At 41.2% G+C, this 22,551-nt stretch overlaps 1 protein-coding gene across 1 annotated transcript in view; it reads right to left on the reverse strand.

Moving 5' to 3' along the window:
- LOC121456462 (inactive serine/threonine-protein kinase TEX14-like) overlaps positions 1 to 22,551 on the reverse strand; it is a 99,513-nt gene that overhangs the window by 14,189 nt on the left and 62,773 nt on the right. Inside the window, exons 18-23 of the mRNA XM_041664621.1 lie at positions 13,871 to 13,937; positions 7,714 to 7,795; positions 6,442 to 6,504; positions 4,542 to 4,669; positions 2,553 to 2,758; positions 1,025 to 1,112 (exon numbers count right to left, since the gene is read on the reverse strand). Of these exons, the coding sequence (XP_041520555.1) occupies positions 1,025 to 1,112; positions 2,553 to 2,758; positions 4,542 to 4,669; positions 6,442 to 6,504; positions 7,714 to 7,795; positions 13,871 to 13,937 (634 nt within the window). The remainder of the gene's footprint in view (positions 1 to 1,024; positions 1,113 to 2,552; positions 2,759 to 4,541; positions 4,670 to 6,441; positions 6,505 to 7,713; positions 7,796 to 13,870; positions 13,938 to 22,551) is intronic.

Below are 22,551 nucleotides of genomic sequence, written 5' to 3' on the forward strand. Positions count from 1 at the left end.
GCAAGAGGCCTTTCTCTGTAGATTATCAAGCCAAGAGATATGGGAGCAACTGTATTTTGGGTCTTTCCCCAAGTGCTAAATTATACATAGCAAGCCCGTCAATATAACATACAAAAAATTCTCTTCCCTGGAGAGAAATTCCAAGGGCTATAGCAAAGGAAGGCCTTAGACATTGCAACAAATTATTATTATAATTATTGCAACAAATGTAACATGCCCTAGAAGTTTCAAGCATTCTTGTGTGATTAAAAACTGTCTTCTAAGTCTATCCTAAGAACAGTCAGAGTTTCAGATAAGACTTATGTACAAGGGGCAAAACTTGGAAAACAATATAAATTTTAAAGGAGATAATGATTAAGCAATATTTTCAGAGTCTATTATTATGGAGCTACTATATATTTATGAATAATTCTTAATTATAAGAGGAAAGGCTCAAAATACAATTATTATTTGTTGTTTATAAGTATTTCCAGAATCACTCAGTCTGACAATACTAAAATCCATGAGTGCTCAAGTTCCTTATGCAAAGTGGCATAGTATTTGATCGCTCATAATACCTAATAGAATGCAAATGCCATGTAAACCACTGATACAGTACACTGTTTAGGTAGGGAAGAAAGATGAGAAAAAGCAGCTATACATATACAATACAAGATGCAATCTTTTTTCAAATACTTTTCATCTGACACTGATTGAATCCATGGATAAGGAATGAATGAATGGGTAAGGAAGGTGAGCATATGTCAAGGAGAAACACAGTCTAGAACTAATATATGGCATGATTACAAAAGCTCAAGTATTTGTTATATATTCCCCAAACTATGAAACAAGATAATGTACCCAAACTCTACAACACAGCAAGCTGTGGTATGATTATTTGATCATTTTGTTTTTTAAACTTCTTTATTCACATTATTAATATCTTTGTTTAAACCAAATGTCACATCAAACATTGATGAACATCAACCTAAGCATTCTTAAACTGGCATACTCTCATACTTCTTTGATATTAAATACAGGGTACCTCTGGGTAGGTGCTTCCTCTGGATAGCATGGGCTGATGTCACAAAAATGTTAGAAGAACCAACTCCACTAATTGCAGACCATTTTTTCTATAAGAAAAGAATTTGAGACATAAAATATGGTAAGCATCATGTGCACTAGGTGAAAAGGCATATATGTAGCTTAGTAATTTGTACTCACTTTTGAGAGTAAGTCACAAATTCAACAGGTAGCTCCCCGGGAAGCTTTGTCTCTGCTGAGCACTTAGTAATCACATTGGGCCTGTCCCTCACTAAGCCACTGGTAACTTTAGATAGGGCCTGTATCTTTCTTATTTAGGTTTGGATATGGTGCCTGGAACTTAGAATCTACCCAATTAACAGTTCATTGAGTGGAAGCAAAAAGTTCCTTGTTATTTTCTCACTTCTGAGTGGAACTTTGTGAGCCAAATACCAAAAACATTTACAATCAGTTTCCCATTGAATGCTCCCAAGAAGTCATCATGATTGGCTGTAGTTGTCAGTTTGACATACCTAGTTGTCACTTGAAGAACTACTGCCATCAGATTGGCCTATAGGAATGTCTGAGGCATTTTCTTAATTGCTAGCTGATGTAGGAAGCCTCAGACTACTGTGGGAAGTTCCACCCCGTAGGCAGATGGTCTGGACTATATAAGAAAAATAACTGAAAAGCCAGGAGAAAGCCAGTAAACAACTGTGGTGATTCAAATGAGAATGGCTCCCACAGACTTACACAGCCGAATGTCTGCTTTCTCCTTGGTCAACTGCTTTGGAAGATTTAGGAGGCATGCTCTTGTTAGAGAACGGGTGTCACTGAGGATGGGCTCTGAGGTTTCAAAAGCCCATGCTAGGCCCAGTTTGTGCTCTGTCTGTAACCTGTGGATTAGATGTGAGCTTCCAGCTACTGCCTCAACACCATGCCTGCCTGCTATGCTTCTGCCGTGATTCACGGATTAGCCCTCAAACTGTAAGCAAGGCCCCAATCTCCTTGGTCATGGTGGTTATTATAGCAATAGCAGTAACCAAGACAACAGAGTTCCTCCAGGGTTTCTGCTTCAAATCTTACCCCCAGGCTCCTGCCCTGGCTTCCCTAGTTGAGGGACTATAACCTATAAGCCAAATTAACCCATTCTTCCCTTGAGTTGATTTTGATCAGTGTTTCACCTGGGCAACAGAAATCAACTAATACAGAGGGTCAGCCAAAAGGTTTTTAATGAGAAGTATCATGTAGGAATTTGTGGTTTTCTTCTAAAGACTAAAAGTGCAATATGAGGGAGAAAGAAAAAAGAACTCATGGGCGAGGAGAAGGTGCTATAACATGAATTCTCCTGCAAGTTCAGGGAGACAGCATGTGTCAAGAAGCACGAGGTAAACCTCCCAGAACAGACTCCAGAGAGAAGCCCAGGGATGCCTGGGAGCAATGCAGCATAGTTCTTGCTTCTCAATGAATTTGGAGAATTCTCAGCCCTTTCTATCCCTGAGGGCCTTGGACTGACCTCATGAAAGTGAAACGCAAAACTGGACACTCACAGGATCAACCAGTTTTGCAGGTAGAGGCCTAGAAGAAGCCAGGAGAGACTCCAGGCGCTGTGCTCTCTCTCGGACAGTTGTAAATTCGGCAGACAAAATTCTCATAGATTCTTGACCATCCCAACAAAATGCAGATCCTCTTTTAACCTGAAATGTGGTACTGTTGAGGCAGTCTTCATAGTGACTAGCATCTGAAGAAACTGACCCTAGGAGAAAAGAGGGCAGTAAGTGTCTAAATTCTTTACATTATAAACAATCATAAGCTGTAACTATGCTTGGAATTTTCCAGATTGCTAATAACTGAAACAACTATGAATCTAAAACAGCTCCTCAGGTCTAAAGCTCTATATTCTTAGGATCTCAGGATATTAAATATATATACATATATATAAAGCTGGTCATCAAAATGAAATAAAAGGAAATAAGTCACAAATTTACCAAAAATAAGAACCCTGCAGCAAAACTATTTGATACTGGTTACATGTGGTAACAGCAGGGTCAAGGACTGTATGGCTAGTATCCGGCAGTTAAGTTAGGTGTGTGTGGATTCAGAGTAGGCTCCACACTGGAATGCTTCCACCACTGCACTCTAACACTGGCTTCCAATAACAGCTATAGCACCATTACCACTTCCAATGCAAACTCAGGTAGATAACCTTCCGCCTTGGTTGCCCTGCATTCTCAAAGAAAATCAAAAACACAAATTGGTAATGAAAACTGGATTTGTTATAGTTTTACTAAATCAGAAAGCAAGGGGGAAATAAAGAATTCCTTATTTTTTTTTCTACCATGCCTGTGGCATTTTTGCAATTTATAAAAAATCAGAGAGGATAGTTCTAGGGATATATTTCAGTGGTAGAGAACTTGCCTGGCTTTACAAAGTCCTATATTTGATCCCCAACATCAAAGTAAACAAATAAAAAGACAATTCAAGAGATATGGCTATTTAGCTAGGAGAACATTTAATTGTTTCTGAGGAGAAGGCAGCCCAGTGCTAAAACCCAGCTTGTCTCCATTTGCAACAGGCTGTCTCCAGCAGGGAGGGTCTGCTACATGGTTACACTATAGCTCTACCTGGAAGTTACTGTTTAGTTCTGACTCTTAAAAAAAAAAAAAGACCTTTGCAGGGCTAGAAATAGCCCAGTTGTTAAGAATACTTGTTGTTCTAGAGGACCCAGATTCTGTTCCCAGGAACCACTTGGTGGCTCACAACCAGCTGTAAATGCCAGACCCAAAGATCAGTCGCCCTCTTTTGGTCTCCGTGGGCACTGCAAGAATGTGGTACACAAACATGTGCAGGCAAAATGGTGTGGGAGGTCCTTCTGTCTGTGTGTTGCTTTTCTTGGTTAATGAATAAAGAAACTACCTTGCCTGTTGATAGGACAGAACTTAGGTAGGTGGGGAAGACAGACATGAACGCTGGGAGGAAGAAGGGAAGTCAGAGAGATGCTATGGAGTTGCCGCCAGAGTCAGACGTGCTGCAACTGTGCTGATAGGCCATGACCTCATGGTGATATACAGATTAATAGAATTGGGTTAAATTAAGATATAAGAGGAGTTAGCCAATAAGAAGCTAGAGCTAATGGGCCAAGCAGTGATTTAAATAATCCAGTTTCTGTGTAATTATTTCTGGTCTAGGCTAGTTGGACAGCCAGGAACGAGTAAGTGACCCTTTCGCCTACAGCAAAACATCCATACACATATAATAAGAACAAGTATTTTAGCACTTCTTTACTCCTAGCACTCAGGAGGCAGAGGCAGGCAGATCTCTGAGTTTAAGGCCAGACTGGTCTACAGAGCTAGTTCTAGGACAGTCAGGGATACCCAGAGAAACCCTGTCTCAAAAAACAAAACAACAAAAAGAAGTAAAGAAAAGAACACACCTTCATTTTGGGAGAAAACAGACATCAGGACTATGCCCAACTAGGACAAATAAAAGGGCCTGTAAATTCATCCTCCAGAACATTCCTCCCTGTGTCCAATTATTACCTTGGCTGAGCGGAGTACTGACACTAGCAGGTGCATGCTTTAATTTGGGTGTTTTGCATGAGGTTTCCTTGAAACAGCTGTCTTGTTCACAGGAGATACTCGACAGGTCTTGAATGTCTGTCAGTGATCTAAAGAATTAAAGAACACATAGTAAGCTGGTCATGGTGATATAACTGTGTTAACCCACCTGTTCAGAGGCTAAGGCAGGAGGACTGCCATGACTTCAAGGCCATCCTAAGCTACAGTGATTTCAAAGCCAACCCAACTACATTGCAAGACTCAGTCTTTTATTATTATTTTGTTATCATTATTATTATTACTATTAGAGACCATGTTTCTCTGTGTAACAGCTGTCCTGGCTGTCCTGAAACTCACACTGTAGACCAGACTGGCCTCAGACTCATAGAGATCCACCTGTCTCTGCCTCCTGAGTGTTGGGATTAAAGGCATGCACCACCACCACCTGGTTGCAGGACTGTCTTAAAGGAACAAAGTAATTGTGAGATGTGGTGAGATATTTGGAAAAACAGAACAATACATTCCTATATTCCTGATTGGAACTTCTTTTATTGTGGTGGGTTTGAACTCACCATAGGCTAGCCTTGAACTCATGATCTTAGTGTTTCAGAATCCTTAATGTTGGGATGTGGACCACCATGTTCTGCTCTAATAGTAACGTTTAGAATGTACTTTTTCGCTGGGCTGTGATAATGCACGCCTTTAATCCCAGCACTTGAGAGGCAGAGGCAGGCGGATCTCTGGGAGTTTGAGGCCAGCCTGGTCTAGAAAGGGAGTCCCAGGACAGGTTCTAAAGCTACAGAGATACCGTGTCCCAAAAAAACAAAGATTATACTTCCAATAGATCAGAGACTATCTAAAAAAAATATTAAGAAATATCCCCAGCACCCACACAATAGTTTAGAATCATCTGTAACTCCAGTTCTAGGGAAATCCAATACCCTCCTCTGACCTCCTTGGGCATACCACACAAGTATACATACTTGTATGCAAAATACCAATGCAAATAAAATAGAAATTTAAAATATCTATCTTAAAATCGATGCTGGATCCAGGAGTGGTAGTTTGCTCATGCCCACAACTTCAGCACTTCAGCGGTTAAGGCAAAAGGACTGCCTCAACTTCAAGGTGAGCCTAGGCTACACAGTCAGTCCAAGGCCCCAGGCTAAATAGAAAAATAATCAGCAAAACAACAAACGTGGGGTTGGGGACAGGGGTGGAACATGCCTATAACTCTTTCACTCCTAAATCAAGGAAAAAACAACAAACAAAAAAGAGATACTGAGCTATAGATGTGGTTTAGCAGCAGGGCACTTGCCAAGTGTGTGACAGACAGGCCCTGGAGTTCTATTCCTGGCATCACAAGACAAAAAATATATGTAATTTGAAACATATTTTGGCTGATAAAATAAAACTTCCCATTTATAAAAGAATATTTATGAAGAAAGTACATTTAATCTATCTCAAGTAGTAACCTTATTACCATAATCACCATCATTACTGTATTTCCTTGATTATAAGATGCTATTAATAATAGATCATATCATCAATTTAATAACAGCTTTTTGTGAAAGAAGAAAGATGGTTACATTAAATATATTTATGGCAAGAATAAGAGCCAGAAAGATGCTCAATGGGTAAGGCATTTGTTGAGCAAGCCTGGCAACCTGAGTTTGATCCCCAGAACCCATGTAAAGGTGGAAGAAGAGAAGCAATTCCACAAAGCTGTCCTTTCACTGCACGTGCACAGCCCAGCATGCCCAAGTCTTTCTGATGATGATGATGATGATGATGGTGGAAGGGACAGATTCTTAAGAACAAGGAAATAGTCCACAAAACCAAGACTATACAAATCTCCAGAGCTACTCTTTGGCATCCGCACATGTCTTTCTCTTTCGGTTCCTTCAGTGGCTCCTCTAAGGCCTCTTCTTGCTTATCTTCAGCACTGAGAGAGAAAACATAAGAAAAAGAAAGAGTACTTGTCAGTCAAGCACACTAACTTGGTACCAGTTCCCCAGTCAAGGGGAGAGGCAATGGAGAGAGCACAAAATTCAGAAGTAGAAAGTGTGAGCTCTAGTTCTGGTTCAGGTGCTAATCAGTCACAAGTTCTTCAGCGTATGTGGGTCTCAATTATTCTCCATGGACTGGACAAATACTCTCGAAGGATGACCCCAGCTCTGAAATAAGCCAGCTGATCTACGTGACAGTGAGCAAGCTCCCTAGAAAGCCACTGGAGCACAGGACCTTTGCTGGGAGGCAGACATGGAGCAAAGGGCACAGGCGTAAGGCTTTAGCAACTCTGAGGCCAGAAGAGATACTGAAGACAATCAATTTCAGTACTCATGGGACATAGAACTATAAGCAGATCTCACACTAAATTTTTTTTTGTTTGTTTGAGACAGGGTTTCTCTATGTAGTTCTGGATGTCCTGGAACTCACTCTGTAGACCAGGCTGGCACTCAGAGATCCACCTGCCTCTGCTCAAGTGCTGGGGTTAAAAATGTGCACCTGTACCATTTCTGACATGTTTTACTGCTGAGTAGTATTCATCGTATAGATGTGTACTACTGTCTCATCATTCAGTGAGGCATCTGGGTTTCCATTTGGGAAGTATTACAAATCAATCCGCTATTCATGCATGTTTTGTGATGATTTAAGAGTTTGTCTCTTAGGCACAAATATCCAGAAGTTGTAGTTATCTTTAATGCCTATGTCAGTATTCTCAGAATTATTATTCCTATTTTATTTGTTCATTCATTTTAAGACAGGATCTCACTGTGTATCTCTGCCTGTCCTGGAACTTGCTATGTAAATCAGGCTTGCCTTGAACTTATAGTGCTAGAATTAAAGGCATATGCCACCAGGCCTGACTTTATCATTCCTATTTTAAAGACGTGACAGAAAAGAGGCAGAGACCTATGACCAAAGTCATATGGATAAAATGTCAAGAACCAGGATCTGAATAAAAATAATTACTCCCTTTCACTACCCATCAAATTCTGCTGAAAACGTCCTAATATTTTTAAATTGCACAGAACTAATTTGTATGATAGTGAATAACACACCTGAATGTAAGTAATACATACATATAATTACTTTTGCCAATAAATGTTGCTCCTAAGACTAAAACTGAATACAAAAATAACAGTTGTACCTTTGCTTAGCTTGGAACTGAGGCTCAGTCAAACTCTCAACATTCTTTCCAAAGAATTCTCTTATTTGAAACTTTTCTTCAACTGAAAGGATAAAGAAAATGTAGTTTCACTTTAATTCCAGCACTCAGGAGGCAGAGGGAGGCAGACCTCTGTGAGCTCAAGACTAGTCTGGCTAACATTGCAAGTTCTAGGACAGCCAGACTAAATAACACATAGGGAGATGCTGTCTCAAAAAATAAACAAACCATCACCATCATTTGGGTTGGGCTTCAAGATACCGCAGAAGGTAGAGGCACTTGCCCAGAAGCTTGACAGTCTAAATTAGGTCTCTGGATCCCACAAATGGCAGGAGAAAACCAACTAAGAGTTGTCTTCAGGCCTCCACATGCGAGCCACGGGGTGTGCAAACTCAGAAGGGAGAACTTTATTCCAACACTCAAAACACAACCAAACGATTTACAGTTATTTCTGCAAACAAATGCTATTTTGTCTTTTCAAGAAGCCAAACTGAACCTGGTAGTGGTGGCACACGCTTTTAATCCCAGCACTTAGGAGGGAGAGGCAGGAGGATCTCTGCGAGTTGAGGGCCAGCCTGTTCTACAGAGCTAGTTCTAGAACAGCCAGGGCTACACAAAGAAACCCTGTCTTGAAAAAAAAAAACAACAGAAAAAGTCAGGTGGTGGTGCATGCCTTTAATTCCAGCACTCAGAAGTTCTAGGACAGCTTGGTCTACAGAGTAAGTTCTAGGAAAGCCAGGGCTACACAGAGAAACCCTTGAAAACCAAAAAAAAAAAAAAAAAAAAAAAAAAAAAAGATTCTAAATCCAAAGTGGCAGTGGTGGGGGATTTAGCTTTAGCTCAGTGGTGGAGCACTTGAGCAACGTCCTGGGTTTGGTTCTCACCTCCAGGGGTTTGCAGGGAAGATCATGAATGGGGAATTTCCAGACAGTAAAAAATATGCCTCTTAGCTATCAACACCCTCTAAAGACAGAAGAGCAGGGAGAGGGGGATTAAGTGCTGAAAAGGGAATTAGAGTCTTCTGCTTTTCCAGGTATCAAGTGTCTGAAGTTAGACTTCCCCAGTTCTCTCTAAGATGCTTCTCAAGTATGTAGACAAACAGACTGCCATTCATTTTCCTTTCTTTCCGTTGTTAAACTGTCCTACAGAAAGAACGACAGATTCCATTGCCCCACTCCTAAGGTCCTGCTCGCTGATGGGCCCAGAAAGGTCCACCAGAACAGTGCTGCCTATAGCAGGCATGAAGAAGCTCTGAAACCAGACTAATAGAGAAATGCTGGGGCTGGGATTCCTCTTCCTGTGACATTCCTTTAAAAAGATAAACATCAAGAAAGCATAAACTAGTAACCACAATTTGTTACTATCTTTAGCACGAGAGGGAAATGGAATCTTGGGATTAAGTAGCTTGGCCAAGGATCTACAAAAGCCAGAGGTAGAAAAGGCTGAGAACCAGCAGGCCTCTCACTGTTACTTCTGCTACAATGGGAAGGGGTATACATTGTAGGAGAATGGAGGGAAAGGCTGTAAGAACGGAACACAACAGAAGTCCAAGGATTTTCATCCACTTCAGACGTTTGTTCAGAACTGGCCCTGGTCTTCTGTTCTAACAATTCTACCATTCCTTTGTCCAGCAGAACACTCATCCAAATCAGTGGCCATGTTTATACCAGACACACAGAAAGTGGTCATTGGTAAAGACTGCAAAAAAGATGAGTGTCCCTAGACCCTGGGGTTTTTGTTTGTTTGTTTGGTTGGTTTGGTTTTTTCAAGACAAGTTTCTTTGTGTAACAGCTCTAGCTATGCTGGAACTAGCTCTATAGACCAGACTGTCATGGAACTCAGAGATCTGCCTGCCTCTGTCTCCTAGTGCTAGGATTAAAGACGTGTGCCACCACCACCTAGCTCAACCCTGGGGTCTTTTTATATACATAGTCTGAATCCTGAGAATGTAACTTCATCTTAAAGCTTGCAGCTCTTTTCCAGTCCTAGAACTGAACACAGGGACATACCCACAACAGGCAGCTGCTCTGCTACTAAAATGCATCCTGACCCACAGGCCTCTTTACTTTGAGACAGGGTCTTGGTAATTTGCTAGTACGTGTGTGGTATCATTTCCAGCTTTGCATCTAAATGTGAGTTCATGAGTATGCACACACTGCATGTGCATGCAGAGGCCAGAAGTCAGCTTCAAGTGTTGCTCCTTAGGAGCTATCCACCCTTTTTGGAGGCAGAGTCATTCACTGGGCTCGAGCTTGCAAAGTAGGCTAGGCTGGCTGGCCAGGAAGCCCCAGGGATCCACCTGTATCTGCCTCCCTGGTGAAAGGATTACCAGTGTGTGCCACCATGCCAGGCTCTGGGAATCAGAATCAGGTTCTCATGCTTGCATGGCAAACACTGTATGAACTAAACCACATCCCCAGCTTCAAGTCTAGCTTCTGTTGCAGAACCAATAGCTCATTACCCTGCCTGCTGCTCCACTGTTACTTTCTTATGTAATGGAAAGTTCTTTCTAAGACACACAGAAATCAGGGGCTGCAAGTTGGGCATGATGACAAAGGCCTATAATTCTGAACTCAGAGGCTGATGCAGAAGATCATGACCTCAAAGTCAGTCTGGGGAAGAGGGGGCTAAATAGTGAAACTGGCATCAAGGCGGGGGTGAGGGAAAGAGAAGGCAAATGGAAAATAACTCAGCAGGTAAAGACATCTGCTGCCAAGCCTGATAACCAGAATTAGAGGCCCAGGACCCACACGGTAGAAGCAGAGAATTGATTTCCACATTGTCTTCTGATCCACATGTGTAGCTCTCCTCCACACATATATGCATACATGAATGTAAAAAAGTAAGAGACAGGAAAGAAAAAGGAGACTCTCAGACAAGCCCACACATGACTCTCAGGGACATCTTATTTGCTGATTTTCTAGTGCTTAAGCCTGTATTAATAACTAATAAAATCCCAACTCTGCTTTCAAAGAGAAAAAAAGACAAGCAAACCAAAATCTTCCTAGTATATTAAGCTGAATCTGCAAAATTGGCTGTTACTGCTTTGTAGGATTGTAAGCATATTGAAAATTGCCAAAATAAGAAATCAGCCTAGATAGTTATTAACAGACAAATGGATAAATGATGGAGGAAGGTCATTGGCTAATAAAGGAACTGCCTTGGCCCATTTTATTGGTTAGGACATAGGTAGGGTACGTGGTGGAGTAAACAGAACAAAACGCTGGGAGGAAGAGGAAGTGAGCTCAGACTCCACAGCTCTGCTCTCCGGAGCAGACACCTCAGCAGAGACGCCATGCCCTCCTCCCTGGCAGACACACGCCATGAAGGTCCGACCCAGGATGGACATAGGCTAGAATCTTCCCGGTAAGCGCACCTTGGGGTGCTACACACAGATGATTAGAAATGGGCTAAATTAATATGTGAGAATTAGCCTAGAAGAGAATGGGCCAAGCAGTGTTTAAAAGAATACAGTTTGTGTGTTGTTATTTTGGGCATAAGCTAGCCGGGCAGGTGGCCGGGGGTGCTGAGAATGCAGCCCCGCCGCCCTTATTACTACAGATAAAGAAAATTTGTTGTGTACACATAACAAGTTTTATTCAGATATAAAGAAGAATGAAGTAGGGCAGTGGTGGCGCACACCTTTAATCCCAGCACTTGGGAGGCAGAGGCAGGCAGATCTCTGTGAGTTCGAGGCCAGCCTGGTCTAAAAGAGCTAGTTCCAGGACAGGAACCAAAAAGCTATGGAGAAACCCTGTCTCGAAAAATCCAAAAAAGAAAAAAAAAAGAAGAATAAAATTGTTATTTGTAGGAAAATAGAATTGAAGATCATAATGTTAAAAAAAAGTTAGACGCAGAAGACAAACACTGCATATTTTATCTCATATGCATGATGTGGGATTCCTGCCTGTATGCTATGAATAACATTAACAAAGGAACTGTCTTGGGCCTGTGCAGGGCAGAATAGAGGTAGGCGGGGAAAACTGAACTGAATAGTGGGAGAAAGAAGGCAGGGTCAGAAAGATGCCATGTAGCCACCGCAGGTAAGCCACAGCCATTTGGCGATAAGCAGATTAATAAAAGTGGGTTAAAATAAGATGTAAGAATTAGCCAATAAGAAGTGAGAGCTGGGCTGGACAGATGGCTCAGAGGTTAAGAGCACCTCTTCCAGAGGTCCTGAGTTCAATTCCCAGCAACCACATGGTGGCTCACAACCATCTATACTGAGATCTGGCACCCTCCTCTGGCATGCAGGCATACATCGAGGCAGAATGTTGTATACATAATAAATAAATAAGTTTTTTTTTTAAAAAAAAAAGAAGTTAGAGCTAAGGGGCCAAACAATGATTTAATTAATACAGTTTCTGTGTGTTTATTTCAGGGCTGAGCAGCAGGGAACAAACAAGCCGCCTCCTACAGCATATGCACACTCTAGAAACAAGATAGAGGAACAAGGAAATTCTTGACTATAGGCAGAGTGTGTGTATAATATGAAAACATCGCAACAAAATGTTGTTTTTACATTAATTTTAAAAGTGTAAATTTTGAAGCCGGGCGGTGGTGGCGCACGCCTTTAATCCCAGCACTCGGGAGGCAGAGGCAGGCGGATCTCTGTGAGTTCGAGACCAGCCTGGTCTACAGAGCTAGTTCCAGGACAGGCTCCAAAGCCACAGGGAAACCCTGTCTCAAAAATCAAAAAAAAAAGTGTAAATTTTGGTTTTTTTATTTCATGTTTTTCAAGACAAGTTTCTCTATGGAGTCCTGGCTGTCCTGGAACTCACTCTGTAGACCAAGCTGAATTTGAAGAGCTCCAACTGCCTCTATCTCCCAAGTGCTGGGATTAAAAGTATAAATTTTAAAAGAAAAAAAAGATGCTAAACAAAGGAAATGATGGCGACATTCTGACTTCTAGGGTGAAGAAAGACCAGAAATCAAGTTCTAACTTTTGTGCTATCAATAAGCAGCTGTGTGTCTGTGTAGATCCCTCAGGATGGTCAAGAAAGATAACCAGCTGTGTGCCATCAGGGACCTACAGTTCTGTGAGTGAGCACCACTTAGAAAACACGTCAACACAACGTGTGGCCACTGGGAGCCCGCTGAGGAGGAGAGGACTCATTCTTTTGTTTTGTTTGTTTTTAACCTTTACTTTTATTTTATGTGTATGGGTGCTTTGCCTGCATATATGTTTGTGCAGCAAGTACACGCATTGCCAGTGGGGGCCAGAAGAGGGCATCAGATACCCTGGGACTGATGTTATAGACAACTGAACTTCTATGTGGATCCTAAGAATGGAATCCAGGCTGGGTGGAGGTGGTGGGTTCCTTTAACTCCAGCATTCAGGAGGCAGAGGCAGGTGAGTTCTGGTCTACAGAACTAGTTCCAGGACAGCCAAGGGTACCTGAGGTTCAGCCAAAGAAATCATATGTGGGGGGGGGGGCTGGAGGATGGCTCGGAGGTTGAGAGCATTGCCTGCTCTTCCAAAGGTCCTGAGTTCAATTCCTAGCAACCACATGGTGGATCACAACCATCTGTAATGGGGTCTGGTGCCCTCTTCTGGACTTCAGGCATACACACAGACAGAATATTGTATACATAATAAATAAATAAATATTTAACAACAACAACAAAAAAAGAAATCATGTGGGAGGAGGAGGGGGAGAATGGAACCCATGTCCTCTAGAAGAGCATCCAGTGCTCTTGGCCACTGAGTCATCTCCCCAGTCCCCAAAAGGAATCATTCTCATGAGGAAGGGTCACTGAGCCTTGCTTGGTTTTCTCATCTGCAAAAAAGTCTGAACAAGGTTTTTCTTTTCTTTCTATTTTTCTTTTTGTCTTTCTGTCTTTCTTTCTTTCTTTCTTTCTTTCTTTCTTTTTTCTTTTGGTTTTTCAAGACGGGGTTTCTCTGTAGCTTTGGAGCCTGTCCTGGAACTAGCTCTTGTAGACCAGGTTGGCCTCCAACTCACAGAGATCTGCCTGCCTCTGCCTCCCGAGTGCTGGGGTTAAAGGCATGCGCCACCAACGCCCGGCTGAACAAGGTTATTTCTAAGCATCTCCCATCTCAAGCTGTAAACACCTATAATCTAACATCCAACAGAAAATAAAGGCAAAGGATTCTAAAGAAACCTGCCTTGGGACTTACCATAGCCTTCAGGTTCAGCCAAAGAATTTTGGATTCTTTCAAAGTCCTCTTCTATGGGACTTGAGGTCTATTAAAAAAAATAAGCAAAGAAAATAGGTTCACTAAATGCAAATGCATCTTTAAAAAGTAAAGAGATCATTTCTTGATATTTTTGTTTTGTTGGCTCAGTGCTGTGCATGCTAGGGAAGTGCTCTACACAGAGCTATATACTAAGCCCTCTTGATGTTACCTTGAGAAGTACAGGAAAAGACCATTTTTCCAGACAATATTGTGAGTTGTGTTCCTCTCAACAGCAAGCCCTCCCTCCACCTCCACTGTGTGACTTTTACTCCTTCCCAGCGTTGTCCCTTGTGCAATACTCTAACAAGTACTAGAGAGAATCGTCAGCTAAGTCAGTGTGTTCAATGTAGAGCCCATCTTCCCAGCCCTCAGATGGTAGAAAGAATAAACGTCCTTCCCTGTTTGCGTGAGCTAAGGAAATGCAACTGTGTACCATATTGTTCAAAAGACTTCATATACTGGACTAGTAAGATGGCTCAGTAAGTAAGGCACTTGCCACATAAGCCTCGTGACCTGAATTCTATCCCTAAAACCCACACAAAAGTCGAAGAAGAGAATCAACTCCAAAATGTCCTCTACATATGAGCCATGGAACATATGCCCACACGTATGCATCATACACACAATGATATTTTTTTAAAACCTCACAAATGTAGGCTACAGAGATGGCTCAGTGATTATGATCACCAGCTGCTCTTCCAGAGGACTCGGGTTCAATTCCAAGCACCCACAAGGCAGCTCACAACTGTCTGTGACTCCAGTTACAGGAAATCTGGCACTGTTGCACAGACATACATGCAAGCAAAACACCAATGAACATAAAAATAAGTTCCCTTAAAAAGTTCAACATTTAGGCTGGGCAGTGGTGGTGCACGCCTTTAATCCCAACACTTGTGAGGCAGAGGAGGCAGGCAGATCTCTGTGAGTTCAAGGCCAGCCTGGTCTACAAGAGCTAGTTCAGGGTATCCAGGACTGTTACACAGAGAAACACTATCTTGAAAAACAAAACAAGTTCAATGTTTAAAAAAAAATCTTGTTTTATCACTGTAATATGTTGTGGAATAATCTTTTTGTATACTGTGAAGATTTGTCTCTTGAATTAGTTTAATAAAAAGCTGAACAGCCAATAGCTAGGCAAGATTTGGGGGGGTCAGAGTGAACACTGGAAAGAAGGGCAGAGCTGCAAGGAGACACCAGGAACCACAGAGGAAGCAGCATGGGCAGTACAGAATAAAGGTAAACAAGTCATGTAAAAGACCATAGATGAAAATAAATGGGTTAAGTTGTAAGAGCTAGTTAGTAGCAGGGCAGTGGTGTGCATGCTTTTAATCCCAGCACTCAGGAGGCAGAGGCAGGTGGATCTTTGTGAGTTAAAGGCCAGCCTGGTCTACAAGAGCTAGTTCCAGCCTAGGCTCTAAAACTACAGTGAAACCCTGTCTTGAATAAAACAAAAAAAAAAAAAGAGCTAGTTTTAGTAGTAACAAGCCTAAGCTATGACTGCACTATTATAATTAATAAAAAGTCTCTGTGTGGTTATTTGGGAGCTGGCTAACGAGACAGAAATATCTGCCTACAAACGGCACCCAATGTGGGGGCCACATATATCCATATAAATCTTGAGAAAACTTATAAAAAACATTCTAAACATCAAAATCAAAGCCAAACATGGCTTCCTAGTCTCTTGTGTCTCATGATGTAGGATAGGATGCCCTTCTGTATGGTTTGAATAATTTACTAACATTGGTTAATTAAGACTCTGTTTTGGCTTATGACAGGCTTATTATAGGCAGGAAATTCAAACAGATACAGGAAGAAAGAAGGCGGTGTCAGAGAGAAGCCAGCAGGCACGAGAGGGGTAAGATGCCAGAGTTATATCAGTAAGTCATGGGGCACATGGCGATATATGGCTTGTTAGCAATGGGTTAATTTATATGGAGAGCTAGCGAGTAAGAAGCCTAAGCTAATCGGCCAGACAGTTTGTAATTGATATTAAGCCTCAGAGTGGTTATCTGGGAAGTGGTGGTGGGAGATAAACCTCCAGTTACAAATGGTGTACCAACGTGAGGCTCTCGGATTTCCATAGGGCCTGAGAATGCTTTAAAAAAAAAACCTCTAAACTTACAGAAATGGAGTCACACTGGGCTTGCTGGTGTCACAGTCTCATGCCAGCAGCAGCACTGAGACGTGTCTCCCAATCAGCTGCCTACACAGTGGAGCTGGACACTAGCCGCTATGAGGTACAGAGAGGCCTGCACTGTGTGACAGACTTGGCTTTTGCTCATACACACAAAAAAGGTTTGTGGATCAGCTGCATGCTACCTGATGGCAGCTTGGGGTGGGGGTGGGTAAGTGTGATGCTCATTGCTACTTCCACCATGTTGAAAAGCCAAGCTGGGTGAAAACAATAGCCAAAGCGGCTGCTTTGGTTCCAGCCACGCCCACTTACCAGTTTAAAAGAGTGATCAAAAAATAATTACAATGATTACAGATACACAATAAAGGAATATTCAGACAAAAACAAACAAACAAATCTCTAAACGGTCACAGTGTGTTTAAAGAACGTACACAGGCTTGAAAAAAACAGCACAGACAGTAATAAAAAGAGATGGTTTGTAAAAGAAAGCAAAGTCTTTAAAGAGACAATAACAATAACAGCAACAGTAAAAATAATAACAATAACATAAGAAAAGAGCCACATGAAGACGGAAAATACACAGAGAGCCTGGATTATATATACTATTGCGTTTTCTTTTAATTTTTGACTGTTAGTGAGCTAATTGCCGAGAGACATGTGACAATGAGAGCTGCTAAGCTAAGCCAATATAAAGGTGTCCTGACTTCAAAATCTGGGTCTAAGGATATGCTGTTGCTTTTCTTTCCACAGAGGATGAGAAGCTGCTGATTCCTTCCAGGCTAATATGGTTTGATCAAACAAGACCCCCTGAGAGGTCTCCATGGGAGCAATGGCCCAGGTGATTCAACATCCAGAACAGCTTCAAGGCAACTGGCTGAAACTATGCAGTATCACAGACTACTACAGCCAACATTTAATCATAATTCTAAATTTTCTCAGGATCTCCATAAAATTACCAATGCTCCCAATCATAGGAAATAGTATAGAAAACTATGACCAAACCAAATTCATATTGTTTGTAAACAATTCAGTATTATTTATAAATGTTTGTTTTCATTTAAAGAGGGTTGGTTATAATTACTTAATGGTCATAGTCAATCTCTTTCTAAAGAAAAAAGGGTATATGATATAGAAATGATTAAAAAGTAGATTATTAAATCTAATCTAAAAAGCAACTGATAATCTCAAAATACTTTATATTGATATGGATTTTGATGTACTGATACAAATTTAAAGTCAATTTTGTTATACTATATATATATTTCTACTATTGTTTAAGGTATTATGTTTATGCAGTTCATTTAAAAATATATAGTTAAATACAAATTAATAGTCATCTATAATAGTCAAACTTATAGTCATATTAGTTAGGTTTTCTAGAAACACTGAAATATATTTCAGATGAATAGGTAATCTTCAAACACTTAAAAGACCTACAGAATTTGGCATTTAAAATGTTTTAAGAACTTAGACTTTTCTTGACAGTGAAACACGTCTGCTCCTGGCAGCACCGATTATTTCATAAGGATGATGGGCATTGGAGAAGCTCCTTATGGAGTTTACTTTCAATGTGGAAGGCTAGCCATTTAGGCAAGAAACTGCTCCTGCCTGGACTGCTTGAGTGTATGCTCTATAAACTGGACATGCAGGGTCCACATGAAAATGACTGCTGAACTTGCCAAAACAAGATGGGAGTCCTTCAGGGTTCCTGCTTCATGTAAGAGTCTGCTAGATGGAAAGTGACTGACTAACTGCCAATATAAGCGGGACAGTTATTTCCTGCTTCACTGAGGAATCAGACAGACACTTTGTTGCAGAAGAACTTTGGGTGACTGACTCTCCAGGCAGCCAGCTATCTGTCATTTCTAGAGTTTTGGAAGATGCTTACAATGCACTTCCTATTTATTTAGGTAATATTATATCCTTCTGGGGTCTTTGATGGAACTGAAGACTAGATAGTTATAATTATAGTTTTCCTTAGGTATGATAAAAGATAAATTAGATGTAAAATTTTAGACTTGCAAAGGTAGATGAAAAGAATATTTTCTTTAATTTTGCCAAATACAAATAGACTAAATATTGTTACTGTAATTTTTGCTTGATACCTGTTTTGTTATATATAACTTTTGTTAAAGTTAAAACCTTCCTTTTTAAATAGACAGAAAATGGGGAGACGATGTGGGATGCCCTTCCATATGCTATAAATGTCTTATTACCACTGGTTAATAAAGAAGCTGCCCTGGCCTGTGACAGGGCAGAATACAGCTATGAGGTAAATTCAAACAGCTACAGGGAGAAAGAAGGTGGTGTCAGAGAGACCCCAGCAGCCACCAGAGGGGTAAGATGCCAGAGCTTTATTGGTAAGTCACAAGATATGTGGCAATATACATATTATTAGAAATGGGTTAATTTATATGTAGAGCTAGCCAGTTAGTAACTAATATTAAACCTCAGTGGTTGTTCAGGAACTGCTGGCAGGAGAGACACCTCCAGTTACACTCTCATGCCAGCAGTGGTACAGAGACATGTCCCCTGGCAGCTGCCTATGTGCGTGAGCCGCCAGTGCACCATGAGCTAAGCCACATGGCAGGTGTTCGGTTTTGTTCATGCAGACAGAAAAGGTTACAGATTCAACATAAAAAGAGATCCACATGGAAAGAACTTCTAAACAGGTTACAGTGTGTTTAAAAATGAGTGCAGAAAAACAAATGAGCATAAACAGTCATAAAAAAGTAAAGTTTATAAATAATAATAAAGTCTTTAAAGAAAATATAAAGTAATATAAAAATTAGCCACTAGGGGTATTCCTATATTATGAGCATGCTGGTTTTGTTTTAAAAGTTAGAAACAAAAACAAGAACTCGCTCTCTGGATTAAGTATTGAGGAGACTGTTGAAAGCATAACAGAGCACATTCTAGAGGAACAGAAAAAAAAAACAGGCAAATCCAGGAAAAGACAAGAAGACATTTGAGGCTCATGCTGCTGCTGCTGTGGCTAAGTCCTCCCTGGGTGCAGCCTTGGCCGTTGCTGGACCATCATCCAAAACCAAAGGCCAGAAAAGAGAAGATATTCCTGTGAGCCCCGCACCAGATGCAAATTCCTGTGAGATATGCCACAAGATGTTCAAGCCAAAAAACATGTGTGTGCTGAAATGTAGGCACAAGTTTCGCAAAGGGTGCTTGCTTTAAGCAGTGGCTTACAGGGCAGAACACTTGCCACACCTGTGGCAGTGGGGACCTACTGTCAGAAGAGTAGCCTGTTGCAGCATCCTTGTCGACCAGCCCAGCAGATGGGAACTACCTTCCTGTTGCTATAGGTAGTCACTCCTCTCTAATTGCATTGTTCACTTGTGTGATGCTTAACAGCAGTGTCTTGTCGCCAGTATAAACACAGATGTGAAACTCTTGCCCTGAGTACCACAAAGCTAACCAATGGAGTCTTGAACGCAGTCCATATCAAGTTCCACGCAAGTGACAGCTGTGTATGGGCCTCTGTGATACACTGTTTGGGCTGCTGGAGGGCGGAGCTCTCAGATGAGCAGCTTTCCTGGGGAAAGAGCTGCTGAGCCCCTCAAAGCAGTGCACCAATTGTAAGGATTCTTAGTCTCTTTGGTTCGTACCTGGAACTGTATGCTCTCCTTGATAAATTTTTATAGTTTGGTTTTTGAGACAGGGTTTCTCTATGTAGCAGTCATGCCTGTCCTGGAGCTGACTCTGTAGACCAGGCTGGTCTCAAACTCATAGAGATCTGCCTGCCTCTGCCTCCCAAGTGCTGGGATCAAAAGTGTGCACTACCACCACCTGGCCCTTATTAAACTTTTAAAGTGCTTATGATCCAACTGATCCACAATTTGAAAATCAGTTATAAGATACATTTGAAATTAGTTTGAACTGAGACTTTTTTACCCTGGAAGCAGGCTACCTGTTTACAGCAGCCCCACAACTGAGGCTCACACTGAGAGCTCTTTGCTGGCTCATTACTAGTCTGCCAGTGCTCAGAAGTGTCCAGCTAGCTAGAGCTGAGCACATGAGCGCTGTGCAGAACCAGCCACTGTCGTTCTCCGTCCTTATCCTACCACCAAAAAGAAATATACCAGACAGTCCTGAGCGCTGGTGTTATTAAACTGTCTGTGTTTGACTTTTGTGAAAGTATTGCATGCAATCTTGTATTGTGACCTGAAATCAAACTAAGTGCATTAGAAGTTATTCAAAACTAGGTATCTTTTAGTGACCTGTAGGCAGTGGCAAATACAAAAACATGAACCCTGGATATATTCCATTTTTCTCAAACATGAAGAAACAAAAACATGCTTGCCAGCGTGTTCTCTGTAGCAGTGGTAGATTTGGCCGCCTTCTATTTGTGTCCCTGTGAGTTGTGGTGCCTAGTGACTTAGTCTGTAGCTGCTCACTCCTTATTCTGAGACATTCTCCACGGTGGTCCCTGAACATGGTCTGCATGCTCTAACAGTTGTGAGCGGTACACATTCAAGTGCACAGGGGCAGACTGTACTATCTGGTACAAAGAAGAGGAGCTGCTGAATGAACAAACTCTGTGCTTCACTTCTGAGCCTGTGAACATGCCTTATACTTGTCCAGTAACTGTCAATAAAAACATTCTGAAAGATTAGCAGATTTTAAAAAAAGCCACATAAGGATAGAAAATACACAGGGAGTCTGGATCCTATATGGTATCTTTTTTTTTGGTTTTTCAAGACAGGGTTTATCTGTAGCTTGTGAGCCTGTTCTGGAACTAGCTCTCATAGACCAGGCTGGTCTTGAACTCAAAGATCTGCCTGCCTCTTCCACCTGCTGGGATTAAAGGCATAAGCCACTAATGCCCAGCTATATGGTATCTTATTAACTTCAATTTTTTGAATGCTAATATATAAAAACAATAGCTGCTGAGAGATATTGGATTATGGAAACTGCTAAATTAAACCAACCTACATATTTTTTAAACATCTTAACTTCAAAAGAAAGTCAGACAATGTGTTGCATTGGGAGAGAGATTCTGTGTTCAGTGGAAACAAAAAGCTATGGATTCCTTCCAGATTAATAGAGTTCAGATTTTTACCAAGGGTGTGGGGAAGAGACCTCCTGAGTATCTTGGCTACAGACATGGGGGAGGAAGCTAAGAAAGACTACAGGACAGGTGATGTGTAATATAGGAAGAGCTCTGAGATGAGACGTGATGAATCTTGCTGGCTACAGAGTCCTCATGACTTATTACATGTCAACCTTTCATATGGCATGGACAAAGATTTATATTACAGCTTGGTTATACAGCCCAAACAAACTTATAAAGTTGACATATGCCTTTTACCTGCTCAAACATAAAGCATCATCTTTGACTTGCTCATGCCATACATTCCATACTTGTGCTAACACACATATGTATGCTATCTTTGAAAGTTTATGTGTTTTCAGAGCAAGGGGACCAGACACCAATGAAAAGAGTGGCCAGGTGATTCAGTCTATCAGAGCACCTCTGTTGCAGTTTCCTGAGAGTTCTGCATCCAGAACAACTTCAAGGCTTCTGGCTGAGGCAGTCCAGGCTCCACAGACTACTCCAGCCAAGACTTCAGATAAACCTTACACTTTCCCACTGCAAGGAGACTGGACAACAAATGATACAGCTAACACTCCCAGTACTTGACCTTTATCCCAATTTTCCTAGGGTCTCCTAAAGATTCTAGTGCCCCCAGACAACAGGAAACAGTCTAAAGAACATGACACCCACATTACCAAGAGGTGGGGTGGATGGCGTTTGGTCATTCGATGGGTTATAGATGTCTGTCATCATTTAGGGGGGTTGGTTACAAGTTCTTATTGGTTATGGTCAGGAATAAAAACTAAACAAAGAAGTTAGATTCAAGAATCTCTTTCTAAAGAGAAAAAGGGGATATAGTATAAAATGAGATAAAAGGGTGGATTGTTGAGTCTCCTTCTGAACAACCACTAGTATAAAGTATTTTACACTGGCATGGATTTTTGTATATTAATACAAATTTAAGGTTAATATTTGCCAAAACATACTATATATACATTTCTACTCTTGTTATGCCTATACAGCTCATTGAACAATGTGAATTTTTAGTCCCTGAAAGTTATTATTACAAACTACTTAGGATAATAAAAAATACAGGTTAGTAGTTAGTTACCCATAACAACCAAACATTTCATTTTCTGTATGTTTTCAAGGTCATACAGAGATATATTTTAGATAGGTGGTCCTCAAACACTTCAGAGACCTATAGAATATGGCATTTTAGATGTTTTAATGACACAAGGCTTTTCATAACAGTGAGACATGTCTGCTCCTGGAAGAGCCAATTTACTTCAAAAAAGGATAATGGACATTGAAGAACCTCTATACGGAGTTTGCTTTCTTTATTGCAAAAGCTAGCCATTTGGACCAGAAACTGCCCTTGCCTTGACTGCTGACAGTATGCTGTCCAAAATGGAGGATGCAAAGAAAAGTGACTGT

The sequence above is a fragment of the Microtus oregoni genome, unplaced genomic scaffold (assembly GCF_018167655.1).
Source record: "Microtus oregoni isolate MIOR12 unplaced genomic scaffold, Mior012 000015F_ref0000493, whole genome shotgun sequence".
NCBI lineage: Eukaryota > Metazoa > Chordata > Mammalia > Rodentia > Cricetidae > Microtus > Microtus oregoni.